Source organism: Macrotis lagotis, chromosome 1 (genome assembly GCF_037893015.1).
Source record: "Macrotis lagotis isolate mMagLag1 chromosome 1, bilby.v1.9.chrom.fasta, whole genome shotgun sequence".
In the NCBI taxonomy this organism is placed as follows: domain Eukaryota; kingdom Metazoa; phylum Chordata; class Mammalia; order Peramelemorphia; family Peramelidae; genus Macrotis; species Macrotis lagotis.
In genome coordinates, this window is record NC_133658.1 from 899797012 (window position 1) to 899810552 (window position 13541).

General features: G+C 46.0%; 1 protein-coding gene across 5 annotated transcripts in view; it reads left to right on the forward strand.

The window, feature by feature from the left end:
- The window catches only part of LOC141509341 (uncharacterized), a 42449-nt gene that overhangs the window by 12852 nt on the left and 16056 nt on the right, over positions 1-13541 (forward strand). For 2 of the 5 annotated variants that reach the window (XM_074218807.1, XM_074218808.1), the window contains exon 1: positions 13436-13522. Coding sequence is in view for 2 of the 5 variants with exons in the window: in XM_074218811.1 (XP_074074912.1) it covers positions 2813-2939; positions 6476-6583; positions 9093-10593 (1736 nt within the window). In the remaining 3 variants the exon portion in view is untranslated. Of the gene's footprint in view, positions 1-2812; positions 2940-6475; positions 6584-9092; positions 10594-12461; positions 13523-13541 lie in introns of those variants that run through there. The other 3 variants (XM_074218811.1, XM_074218805.1, XM_074218806.1) reach the window with 3 other exon arrangements.

The window sequence follows — 13541 nt, forward strand, 5'->3', positions numbered from 1 at the left end:
CCAGCTGCACCCCTTGCAGCACTTTTTAGATGGGGTTGATTTCTCTATTTGACCTTAGCCTGGGATACCAGGGAGCTTAAACGGTCTTCTACCTCCTAGGGTAGAAGTTCCCCACATCTTTGAGGTTTAAAGCATCATTCTTTCATTCAGGACAGAGGGTCTTTACAGTCCTATCACCTGAGCTACACCAATCTGATCCTTGACACTCCTTAGGGCTGCCAAGGGAGCCTAACCACTCTGGAGCCTTGGAGGAGGAGTTGTGAAGACACACCATTTCTCTGGCCAGTCCCTTACTGGCCGGGAGCCTGCAGCTCTGTTTGCTCACCTTGGCCCTGGCTTTGCTGGCAGTCTCCTTCCTTACTGCCTTTAGGATTCTAGGGTGGGTGGTTACATTTACTCTAGTTTCTCATTATTATTCTAGTTGCTTGATTATTATTTGGTTTGGAGTGAATTTTAGATTTTTGCAGAAATGGGTGCTTGGGAGCTGGGAAATCTGCTTCCGTTCAGGCAGCTCCCTGGCTGACCATTACCATCTTCCTCATGCCAGTTTTCCAGTACGCATGCTTTTGTTTAGGCTATTTTCCATGTCTGGAAAGAACTCTGCTTATATCTGCCCACTGAAATCCCCCTATAAGACCTAGGTTCTCTAAGAAACGTTTTTTGATCCCCTCCAAGAAGGGGATCTCCTTGGTTCTCCTTAGAGCATTTTATCTGGATGCCCACTTTGTCCCATTACAGCCTGTAGACTTAGCTCCTCAACAGCTGAGATTGTATCCTAATTTTCCTAAACCTCAGGCCTCCTTACTTTTAACACAATAATTTGTATTATCTCCTGTAAAAGTAGGGACCAAGACTGTTTGCTGGGCCTTGTTCTGTAGTAGGACCTCGAATGCTGGACTTGGACTGTCTGGAGAGAGCCAGATCCATGCAGACCCCTCTCTGGTGGCAGCTGGGTGTTCAGATCTCCACCACCACCTGTCCCTCCACTGAATGTTTGGGGTCTTTAAAGGAGGTACAAAGCCACAGACTCTTCAATCTAGAAAGAGCCATCAGTGCCATCCTGTGAACTCTTTCTGAATGGGTATCCTTAAGGAGCTATGGTCACTCAGCCTTTGCCTAAAGCTTTCCTACAATGGGGAGTTCAGTTCCTCCACAGTAGCCAACCATTCCTCTTCTGAGTCATTCAGTTTTAGCAGGTTTGTTCTTTTCATTATGCTTATATCTACTTCTCTGCAATTTCTTCAATTTATTCCATTTTCTAAAGGCCAAGAGAAACCTTTCATCCACACTCAAACCCTTTGCATTCAAGATAGCTATGGGGGCAGCTAGGTGGTGCAGTGGATAGAGTGTGGCCCTGAAATCAAGAGGACCTGAGTTCAAATCTGTCCTCAGAAACTTAATAATTGCCTAGCTGTGTGACCTTGGGCAAGTCACTCTTAACCCTATTGCCTTAAAATAGAAAAAAAGATAGCTAACCAACAAATTTCTGGAAAGCGTTTTCTTCTCTGGGCTAAATATCCTTTCTTCTTCCAGCTGATCTTCCCTCATAAGGCCCTTCACCATGCCAGCCACCCTCTTCTGGGCAGCCCCTAGCTTACTGATGCCCTTTCCAAAATGTGGTACCCAGGATTGGATGGCACACTCCAGATGAGGTCAGAGCATGGCAGAGGTCAGAGGGACTGGTAAGGTTCCCTTGATGTGGTTCAAGGTAACCATAGATGTTTTAGTTGCCATCTTGTACCACTGAGGCACGTTGAGTATCTAGTTCATCAAAACACCAGATCCTTTTCATACCCACTGTTAATTAACAATTTTTGCTATTGTTGATGTTCAGTCTTTTTCAGTTGTGTCAGACTTCTTGTGACCCCATTTGGCATTTTCTTGACAAAGACACCAGAGTGCTTTGCCATTTCCTCCTTCAACTCATTTTACAGATGAGTAAACTGAGGCAGACAGGGTTAAGTGGCTTGCTTAGAATCTCTTAGCTAGTGTTTTGATTTGAACTCAAGTCTTCCACCATACATTATGACACCACTTTGCTGCCCTAATTAACCATAGTTTCTCTTATACTCATGAACCAGATCTTTTTAAATCCCAAGTGTAAGACTTGGACATTTCTTCCTATTAGTCGCTGTATGTATTGTTCCTTTGGCTCTATTTTCTTCTTTCTGAATCACTTCATACAAGTCTTCCCACATATTTATGGGGCCTTCATAGTCATTCTTCTTTATAGTACATAAAGAATCACCAATTGAGATTTGGCAGTCTCCTGAGGGGCCTTTAATCTGTCCCCTGTTTTACAGTTAAGGAACTGAGGCTCAGCAAGGTTTAATAACTGCAGGGAGGAGACCCCCCAGATCTCCCCTGGAGTTGGTGCCCCTTCCACAGCACCCCATACTACAGTTTGCTCAGCTCTTGCCCAGTTAGACTCATGGTATGTTTCCAAACTTTTGTACTAATGTTAATATGATTTGGTCTTTTCTTGCTCTCAGTGACTTCTGTAATGGGGATTGCTTGATCATAGTGTGTAAATAGTTTCATCATTTTTCCTGCCTAATTCCAAGTTGCTTTCCAGAATGGTTGGGCTCGTGAATTTGCCTCTTTGCCAACAGTGATTAGACCCTCTGCTCTTCCTCTCCCAGGAAAGGACAATTGTCTTCTCTGCCCACCCCGGTTGTAACTCTAGCTCTGAGGCTGAAGAAAACTTGCAAGTTGGGAACCTGCTTTATCACCACCTGGTGAAAGCTTTTCTTCAGTGGCTGGGAGCAGGCAGGGGTGGGCAGCATCAGCAGGAATGTCTTTGGTATTTCAGGAATCAGTGGCATTCCAGGATGTGGCTGTGGACTTCACCCAGGAGGAGTGGGGGTACCTAGCCCCTGCTCAGAGGGACCTGTACAGGGAGGTGATGCTGGAGAATTACAGGAACCTGGCCTTCCTGGGTAAGGACAGCTTTCCTCGGGGACTCAGAATAGCTTGGTCGGCCGGGTGTCTTGGCTTTGATTGTTGAGAGCTGTGGGACCTGTTGAGAGTCCAGACGGGTTTGGTCTGAGGGTTCAGGGAATAGACATTCTACAGCCTGACACTGGCAGAGAGAGAGGGTTTGTGTTGTGTTGTGTCTGATTGGAGATGCCTGTTTTCCTGTGCTTCATCCATCCCCAGAGCCCCAAAGGGGTCGGGCAGACCACAGTCAGTGTGCACGGGGGTCTGGTTTTCTTTCTTCCCCCTATTTTTCTAGGCCATTGTTAATCCTCTGGGGGCACAGTTTGGACTCTCTCAGAGCTTTCTTTAGACACCCTCAACCTTTCTGTCCATTCTGTGATTGATGAAGGCAGGTTGGGCCAATGACTTTGGCTCTTGATCCCCTGAGCAAAGAGCCGAGTTTGAGTCTGCCATAGATGGGTGCAGATTGTTCAGTCTCACACCTTCCTAGGGAAGTTTTCAAAACTAGTCCCCAGGAAGCCTGGAGCACATTTCTGACATAGAAGGGACCATACCTTCTCAACCAAACCACCCCTTAAAGGTGACTGCACCTCTTAGGGCCCTTCCTATTCATCTCTGCCCATCAGGGGGTCTGGGAGGGGAAACGGTCCTCTGGCTTCCTCTGCTTCCCTTTGACATCCCACCAGAAGAGTATTAGCAGGGCTTTAGACTCATTCCCCCACTGAGCTAGAACAGTGAGCACCCCACATGCCATCTCCACTGCTCTCCATCTGGATGGATGCTCTCCATCCCCATGTCTAGATGAGGCTTCTCTCCCAGCAGCTGGGGCTGGACCTTTTCTTATCTTTCTCCACTGAAAGAGAACACAACCACTTAGACCCCAAGGAGGATGGCAGTTCTGCTTCTGTCCCTTGTTCCCTTTGTAACAACATGTTCCCCAGGTCCCTAACCTCCCTTCCCAAGCCCTTGCCTTTGGGTTTTGAGAGGTAACATCAACTTTTTGTATGTTCTTCTTCTATTAATGCCCTTCTTTCTTTGCCCTCCATCTTTCTCTTAGAAATAGATTCCTTTCTCCAAAACAAAGAACCATATTCTCTTGCTGAGGACAGACTTTTCTTCTTTCCACATGGATTTTCTTCTCTTACTTCCCCCATTGCCAAAATGCTTCTTCTGCTGCTTCGAAGTTGAATTGGTCCTTTCCCAGTTGATTAATTAATGCTGATTCTTCAAAGAAGCTGAATTGGTCCTTTCCCAGCTGATTAATTAATGAACTAATTCATTTTCATACTAGAAGTTTATTTCCAGTGAAGGTATTTTCCCCTGAGAAGGCATTTTTCCTGCAGGGATGTCCATAGGTCAGATGAGAGAGGATTCTTCCTTGGTTCTTCACCATGGAAATCCCCTGAGATATTTGAGAACCCTTAAGAATGGGGGTCATTCCAAAAGAAACCCTCGGTTTTACACTTAATCATTTCTCTGCACACCCCTCTACTCACCCTTCCTTTTTCCAGAAATGCCCTTTACCGAGGTAGTTAATGAGTTGGAATGTATATCAATCCTCTGTCTGTTTATCAACCATCTACTCAGGGTGAGACAATAGAAAAGCATCACATCTGGAGTCAGGACCTGAATGTGAATCATCTGTCCCTTGCTACCTGTGCCATTATGAACCAATCACCTGACCCTTCTGGGTCTCCATTTCTTCATGTGTAAAACTTCTAAGGTCCCTTGTTTCTCTAATTCTGCAACCCAAGATCCACGGGTATGCCATTGGCTGCACTTGTATTTTGGACTCAGAGCTATGTAGGGCACAATGTGGTCCTTGCCCCGTCCCTCAGCTGAGCATCTTGTTTTTGACACAGGGAGCCTTGGTGGTTCCTGAGCAGCTCTGGAAACCAAGGACAGAAGAATTCCACTCTCCTGGGGGCCTGGCAGGAGAGGGAATAGTTCTCTTATTTTAATTTCCTGGGAACTCTTGCAAATATACCAAAGTCTCCCCCTCATTCTTAGTCCAGGCCCCATTTTTTTTTAGCAACTGACCCAGGCAGACTAGGACCTTGCATAGGTGTTGCTACTGGTGATGGTCATATGTATGGAGCTGAAGGGGCTTCAAAGTGCTCCTATAATACAAACAGACAACTCCCAGGTCACAGTTAAATCCTGAGTCCCAGGGAAGCCAAGGCTCCCAGGAAGGACCAAGGCAACCAAGGTCCAGACATCTCTGGCCCCAGAGGCCCAGTGGTCAAGGCCTTTGGGCAACCAGTATTCAGTGGCGATTTATACCCCATCTGTTTCCAAAAACAATTTGCTGTGGCCAGTTATTTTTAAACATGCTTTTAAAACAATGAATAAAAAATCAACCAAATATTTATTGAGAGCTTAGCATATACCAGGAAAAGAAACAGTTATTTTGGGTAGAAATTTGAGCATATAACCAAAATCTCAGTATTAAGATCAGCATGTCCCTCAGCATGGAGGGAGGGTCCCCCTCACCTCCCTTAAGGACCCTGCTGCTCTTCTCTTCATCAAAGAATATCTTCTCCCTTAAAATTAAAAAAAAAAATTAAAAATTAAAATCCTTCATCATGAGGCAAGATGACAAACAAGAGTTGGTCTGAGTAGCTCATTTGAAGAAGTCTGGATGCAGTGTCCTCAGTTGCCTTGGGGCTCCCTCTGCCCCCAGTGCACAATCATCTTCTGCATATTGATTTGTGCTAGCATCTCACTATCAGGAGAGAATAAAATCCAGGTTCATTTTTCAACTAATACATTTCATTTTCCTACCGGAGATTTCTCTCCCCAGGCTAGAAGTAAGGTCATATTTCTATAGTAGCCTCCCCCTTGTCTTGGATCTTATCTACTCAGTGGGTCAGACATGATCCTCTGTTCCCTCTTGGTCAGTTCACAGTGGCATCTCTTTCCTTATTTAATGAAGCTGGTCTGCTTTTCCTCTTCAGAAGATATAGGCCACATCCTCAGGTACCAGTTTGTCAAAATGTCACCTTCTATAGATGTGACCGTGTTTAGTCTGCCATTCCTTCTCCAGCTTTTCATTTTGCTCTGTTATTTGAAACTAGCCTTGGACTGAGAATCTCTTCCTTATAGCAGCAGCTCTTCTGATCTTAACTGTGTTATCCACTGTTCCACCTTCTTCCTTCTCCTGCTGAGTTCTAAGCCATCCCAACCAGGGGGACAAGACCCAGAGAAGTCCATGAAGAATATAATTTGGCCATTTATATACCATGTGGATGTCCAGAAATACAAAGACTCTCCAAGACTTCTGGGGTAGAACAGGAACATCATTTATTTTCATAGCTGCAAGAAATGTTAAAGATTTTTTAAAACAAGCTTATTGTTTAAATAATTGGAATATGCCCTAGAGTCAGAAAGACCTGAGTTCATATCTGACCCCAGATACTTAATAATCATGTATCTGTGTGACACTTAATCCCATTGCCTTGCAAAACAAACCATAACTAAATAAATAATATCTTTAAAATAAATAAATAATTGGTATATCTTTTCCCATGAGCAGGACTTGTGGTTTCCAAACCTGATGTTATCTGCCATTTGGAACAAAGGAAAGAACCATGGAATCTACAGGGTATTGATAAGAGAAAAGTCCCAAGAGGTACCTGTCCAGGTGAGTGACTATAGCCATGGAAAGACCAGTTGGTCATTGTGGGCTTTGAAATGTTAATCAGGGACATCTTCTCCAAATATTAGAGTCTGCTTTTATCGTTAGCCCCTCACCAAAAGATGTCTGATTAGCCTGCTAGTCTCTTTTAAAAAATATTTTGCTTTTAATCGCACTTTTGTTTCTGAATAAATCCCTTACCCATTAACTATCTTCTTAAATGGATGCCCACCCGAAGTCTCAGGGCTGTGATTTCCTGACAATTAGAATTATCCAGAAGATGAGAGAGCTCCAAGAAGGAGTGCCTGGTGGCACTATCTGAAATCATTAGAGCTCTTATCTCGATCCCTCCATAATCTGTTAGATTGGCCGCTTCTCATTTCTTTCATGTGACAGCAGGACCAGCTGTGGGCCCTCTGCAGTTGGCTCCTCTCCCTGCTGCCATCATTAATCACAGCAAAGGCAGTTTGCCTGGGGCAGAGTGCCGTAAGTCATTCCTATTTAAGGTCTGTATCCATAGTTGGCTTCCCCCTTGAATGAATGGATGGATGGACATGATAAGCCCTTCCTGTGTGCCAGCTGGCACCATGCTGAAGGCTAAGGATACAAATACAAAAAACAAAACCACCCCTGATTTTAAGGAATAGACATTTTACTAGGGGAAGACAGTACTTTGGAGGACTGGTGGCCAGTCAGAGTTGTTTCCACAGTAGATTTCACAGAACCAGTGAGGAGGGCACTGTTAATACCCTTGCCAATAGTGCTGGGTTTGGTTTGATTCCTGGTCCCAGAGCTAAAGGTGGAAAACCAGATAGCAGCATGGCAAAAAGATGGCAGGCAGGGCTCCATTGGGCTAGTTATGATACCCAGGGCAGAGCTGGTTATTATGGGCTTATAGCTTCTGATCCATTGCTTCTCCTCAATCTCCTACTTCTCCCAGTCTTCAGGCAAAGGCTAGACAATGCCTTGTCAAAAATATCGTAGAGGAGATTCTTGGAGAAGGGGAGGAGAGGTTTTGAACTAGATGTCTGCCTAAGTTCCCTTCCAGACCTGGTTCTTGCTTTACCCCCCCCCCGCCAGGTCCTAATGGTGCTACTCAGTCAGGGGAAGTGGGAAGTATTACCCTCATTCAACCAAAGAGCTTCACTTGTCTTTGCTCTCAGTTTAGTGTGTCGAGGTCTGCTTCCCAAGTCAGACTAGTATTATAGAGCAGCCCAGGCCTCTGGGTCTCCTTCTAGAGGAAGGACCCACAAATCATGAGCTGAGAGCTAAACTAGTGGCCTGAGCTAAGAAGGATTTGAAACATTTTAGAGTTGGATTCAAAAACATAAAGACCCTTCTTAGTTCAGAGGTCATACAAAATCAGACGACCAGTCAGATTTGGCCCATTCCTGAACGAGAACAGAACATTTTTCTTTACAGAATTACAAAATATCAGAATTGGAAAGGAAAGCAGAAGCCATCTAATACACAATACCTAAAAAGAGCTGCGGGTGCGTGCATGTGCACACACACACACACAAACACACATGCACACACGGAGCCAGACACCCTTTGTTTGCTTGACTCAAGTGAGGGAGATCCACTCCTTCCTGGGCAGCTCATAAACTCCTTTGGGAAAAGAACAGATGTTTTGTCTATTTTTTTTTAAAAAGTCCCACCCTACAGACAACTTAAAAGATTAAGAGTCCTCCTGGTGCTATATGTGTCTGTGGTTTGTGAAGAATGACAAGGTGGCAAGTCAAAAAGAGGAGAGAACCTTCAAGAATGTAGAGAAGAGGATAGTGTGGGCAGAGGAGCATCTAGAGATCCATGGAGTAGCCAGGTACTGAAGTTCCAGGAGTGGAAGGCAGAACAAGGCCTCAAAACTAAGGCTACTTCTGCCTTATTCAGAAAGCCCTGCTGGGGCAGTAGGCAATGCCAGAATGATGTCAGACGGACAAAAGAGGCAGTGAGTGTATTAACCTAATAGAGGAGAGAGACCACAGAATAGATGTAACTGCTGATCTTGACACTGGTCCAACATGCTGCCTCAACTTTCCCACTATCTACCTCTTTTGAAAGAGCCAACAATTCTCTTTATTTTCTTAGTGTAATTCATTTTCTTTTTCTTTTTATATAGTTTTATTTCATTAACTATTTCCTGATTATAAGTAAAAAAAAATTTGTCCATTTAAAAAATTTTTGATTTCTAAATACTTTTCCTCCCTCCCTTCCCCTACTCCTTAAGAAGATAAGCAATACGAAGTCAACACAATATATTCCAATATTAACCATCTAACAATCATTCTTTTTGTTTCTCTCCTATCATATACTTTATTGGTTCTCTCTACACTTCTGTCCCCCCTTTTGTTTCCTAGTTTCCTAGTTTTTGTTTCCAGGATTCCAAGAGCTAGGAAAAACCTACTCCCCTGAGGCATTATTTTCAGTTTTACTATATCCCCTTTTACTGTGGAGGTTTCTTTTCGCTTAACACAATGAACAACGAATAAGAATTTTTTTTAATTCCTTTCAGCCTCGGAGACTAGGTCAGAAGTCAAGACATCAACTCCAAGGCAGAGAGTTTCTCGAAAAAACTTTTTCCACGGGCTGATAATGGAAAGAATCCCAAGGAATAGTCCCTTGTACTTAAAGTTGAGGGGACAAAATGAGGGCACTTTAAGCATAAAGAAGGGAAGTCAGGGGAAACCCTATGAATGCAGTGAATGTGGGAAAGGATTTATTTACTGCTCTGAGCTCATTCGACACTGGAGAATTCATACAGGAGAGAAACCGTATAAATGTAATGAATGTGAGAAAACCTTTAGATATTGCTCATCCCTCACTCAGCACCAGAAAATTCATATTTTAGAGAAACCCTTTGAATGTAGTAAATGTGGGAAAGCCTTTAGCGATAACTCAACACTCCTTCGACATCAGAAAATACATAATGTGGAGAAGACCTACAAATGCAGTGAATGTGGAAAATCCTTCAGCTACTGCTCAGCCTTGCTCCGACATCAAAGGATTCATACTGGAGAGAAGCCCTATACTTGCAGCGAATGTGGGAAGACCTTTGGGTACTGCTCATCCCTAATTCAGCATCACCGAATCCATACTATAGAGAAACCCTACAAATGTGATGACTGTGGGAAAGCCTTTACCGATAGCTCCAACCTTCTCCGACATCAAAGAGTCCACAATGTGGAGAAACCATACAAATGTAATGAGTGTGGGAAGGCCTTCAGTTACTGCTCGGTCTTTATTCGGCATCAAAGGATTCACACCGGAGAGAAGCCTTACGAATGTAATGAATGTGGGAAATCCTTCAGCCACAGCACGTGCCTTACCCAGCATCAGAGAACTCACACTGGAGAAAAACCCTATGAATGCAGTGAATGCGGAAAAGCCTTCAGCCAGAACTCATCCCTTTATTATCACCAGAGAGCACATACTGGAGAGAAACCATACAAATGTAATGTGTGTGGGAAAGCTTTCAGTTACAATGCTTCCCTCACCCAACATAAGCAAACACATACGGGAGAGAAGCCCTACGAATGTAATGACTGTGGAAAGACCTTCAGTCGAAGGACATACCTTACTGAGCATCAGAGGATTCATACCACAGAGAAACTCTTTGAATGCAATGAATGTGGGAAGTCCTTCAGCCAGAACTCATCCCTTGCTGAACATCAAAGATTTCATACTGGGGAGAAACCTTATGAATGTAATGAATGTGGGAAAGCCTTCAGCAAGAGTACATTCCTTATCCGTCATCAGCAAACTCACAGTGGGGAGAAACCCTATGAGTGTAATGAATGTGGGAAAGTCTTCAGCCAGAGACAGTCCCTTTATTACCATCAGAGAACTCACACTGGAGAGAAACCATATGAATGTGGTGAATGTGGGAAGTCCTTCAGCCGGAGCACATTTCTTACTCAGCATCAGAGAATTCATACTGGTGAGAGACCATATGGCTGTGATGAATGTGGGAGTGCCTTCAGTAGGCGGGCAGCCCTCACCAAGCATCAAAATCTTCACTGCAGAGGATATCTGCAGTGAATATGAGCTGGGTTTCATGATGATTTAACATTTTGCTCATATTTACATAGAATGGGGCTCTGGGTCTGTGTATCCATGGTGGCCTGTGCCCCAGGACCATCTGTGTTCATTACCTTTTAAGTAGCAGGCCCAAGCCCAGACCCATCCACCTGGGTGGACAGTAAAGGGGGGCAGAGTCAGGGGGCCCTTGCTTCAGTACAGTAAGTAGCAGGCCTCAGCCCAGGCCCACTCACTCTGGGTGGGCAGGAAAGGAGGGCAGAATCAGGGGGCCCTTGCCTCAGTACAATACAGGTTTCAGGTATCGTTCTAAAGGTGAACTACCAGTATGGTGACTTACCCTACAGATGCTGGAAAACATCAAAAACCATCCTCTACTTCTCTGTGAAAAGGTGAATCCACAAAGGATTTTATCACCTCAGTTTGGAGCATTTGAACCAAATAGAAATTACTATGGCCAAGCAAGGTGAATTTGGATATAACACAGACAAGAAACTGTTACTATGCCACAGGAGATTACATTTCAGCCAAACAAGGTGCATACTAAGAAAGTTTTTACAACTGAGGTGATTCAAACAGATCGATGAGTGTGAGACCATTGCTATTCCATTTATTTGGAACATTTCTCTTGAAACGATGTATCTAAGTTGTCTATATGTGGTCCTTTAAAAATAAATATATAAAACAATTTCTCATCCTTGATTCTGTAATGGCATTTTACAGAAAGATCTTTCTTTCTATAGATTCTGTTTAATGAGGCCTCATTTTTAGAGGTACATAGCAAATGCTGGAGGCTTTTTTTTTTTTGGAACTGATATTTGAATTATTGATTCTCAACCACATTTGGTTTTTGTTTTTCCTTCAGTGCCTCCTTGAATAAAATACAGGATATCTTGTTCTGATTTGTCTTTTTGGCAGATTGTCCCAGCTGGCAGACTTCTTCCCCTTTGTTTCCTTTTTCCTTAACGTGCCAATTTAAAAGGAGTTTCAGAGGCCATCAAGGTCTCCCTGGACCCCTCTCAAGATTCCCTTTCCAAAGAGACCAAAAAATCCCCCCCTCCAGCCTTGAAGACCTCTAGTGAAAGAACCACCCCTCTGCCCTCCACCTCTGGGGGGAACCCCTTATTATTTGGGGGATGCCTCTCAGTTTGAGAAATTCTGCTGAAATCGAGCCGGTGTGTTCTCCTGTTACGCCCAACCCTAAAAACAGTGAAGCCCTCTCCCAGCCCCCCTGATCCCCCCCCCAGGATAGCCGCCCCTCTTCCTCTCGCCCCCCAGCACCCTCATTTCACCGCAGGCGTCCTGTTTCTCAGCGCCCCTCTCTAAAACGTCAGGCCCATCCCCGAGCACCCGCTTGCGCCGCCCCGGGGTCCGGGGGGGTCCACCACCCCCCCATAATGAGCATCGCTGCCTCTTCGGGCAGGAGACCCTGGGCGGAGGTCCCAGCCCCCGAGCCCTGGAGGCTTTCCTAAAACAAGGCGAGTCTTTCAGGAGACAGGCGTTTCAGCCGCTGTGCCTTTGTATCACCAGGTCTTGTGACAGCTTTTACGAAGGGATGGTGATGGTGAATGGAAAGATGAAGGCACGAAGCATCTCCCTTCCAAGGACCACAGGGCGAGCGGGCTCCCGGACTACACTTCCCAGAATCCTTGTGCAGAGGCACATCCGGGCTCCTGGCATCTGTTTCCGAAGCCTGTGGCTCTCCCCGGTCCTGACTAGAGCGGCGGAGGCCTCTGGGAAAGCCCCGGGGGATGCTGGGACTCGTAGTGCGTGGTGAGTTCCGCGCAGGCGCAGTGTTGCAGGGGCCGGGCGGGGGTGGGTTGGGGTTCGGGTAGTTGGGGGGTGGGGGGAGGATGAGCGAGGATCCTCTTTGTCTCCTCCGATCCCCGGCCGCTGAGGCGGTTTCGGCCCCGGCTGCCCCGTCCCTGCCCGGCTCTGACCCCGAACCCCGAGATCCTGCGGCTGCAGCCGGCCGGGGGAGGAGACGGGAAACTGCGGAGCCCCACCCCCACCAAGTCATCTGCCCCCTTCACTCTCTCCCTCTCCCTCTCATCCTCCTCTTCCCTTCGTCCTTCTCTCCCTTCCCCATTTCTTCCCTCCACCCAGTTCTCTTCAATTCATCCTTTCTCTTTTCTCCCCCCCTTCTCTTGCTCCCCCTCCCCAAATCCTGCTCCCCTTTCCCACCTCTTTCCCACTCTCCTCTCCTCCAAGTGCCTACGGAAGCCCCTGTGTTTGTATTGAGCGGCCACTTTGGGGGTCTCTGCCCTACAGGTGTTTTCTGAGGGGGTGTGACTAAGAAAGGTGTCTGGGTTCAAGGAGCCGCCTAGGTCCCTTCTGATTGTGAGGGGAAAGCCCAAGCCGGAGCAGTCTGTGTGTGTATGGCTTTTGGCACAAGTGTGTTACATGAAGTCTTTTCAGTTAAACATGTATGTGTGTCTTTGTGTATGATGCCATAGTTCCAGGAGCTCTGTGGATCTCCCGACAGGTCGTTGCCACCTCCCTGGTGCCCACTTTGTTGGGCCCTTTTACTTGGCAAGTTTTCAGCAGGACTCCGGAGTAGATCTGGGTGCAGGACCCTTCCAGTTGACCTTTGATCTGAAGAAGCCCTAAGTTGGGCTATGGCCACCCTTGTGTCCCTCCAGGTCTCAGCCACCCCAGAACAAGTTGGGTTCCTGAACCCAAAGGTGGAGGAAAATGATCCCCGGCCTCGGGGATTCCTCCAAGGAGGGGACCCAACTGCCCCCAGGACCTCTTGCCTGGGCTTCCAGAGAAAACCCAGAGATCCACTTGATGGAGGGAGGAGTGGATCAGAGCTATCCTGGACCACCTTGCCTGGGACGATGGGGACCTGCCGGGGACCACAGCATCCAGAACCCAAAGATTTGGCCCAGATTCTTGAGAGGAAAGGTGAGACTGACAGGAATCA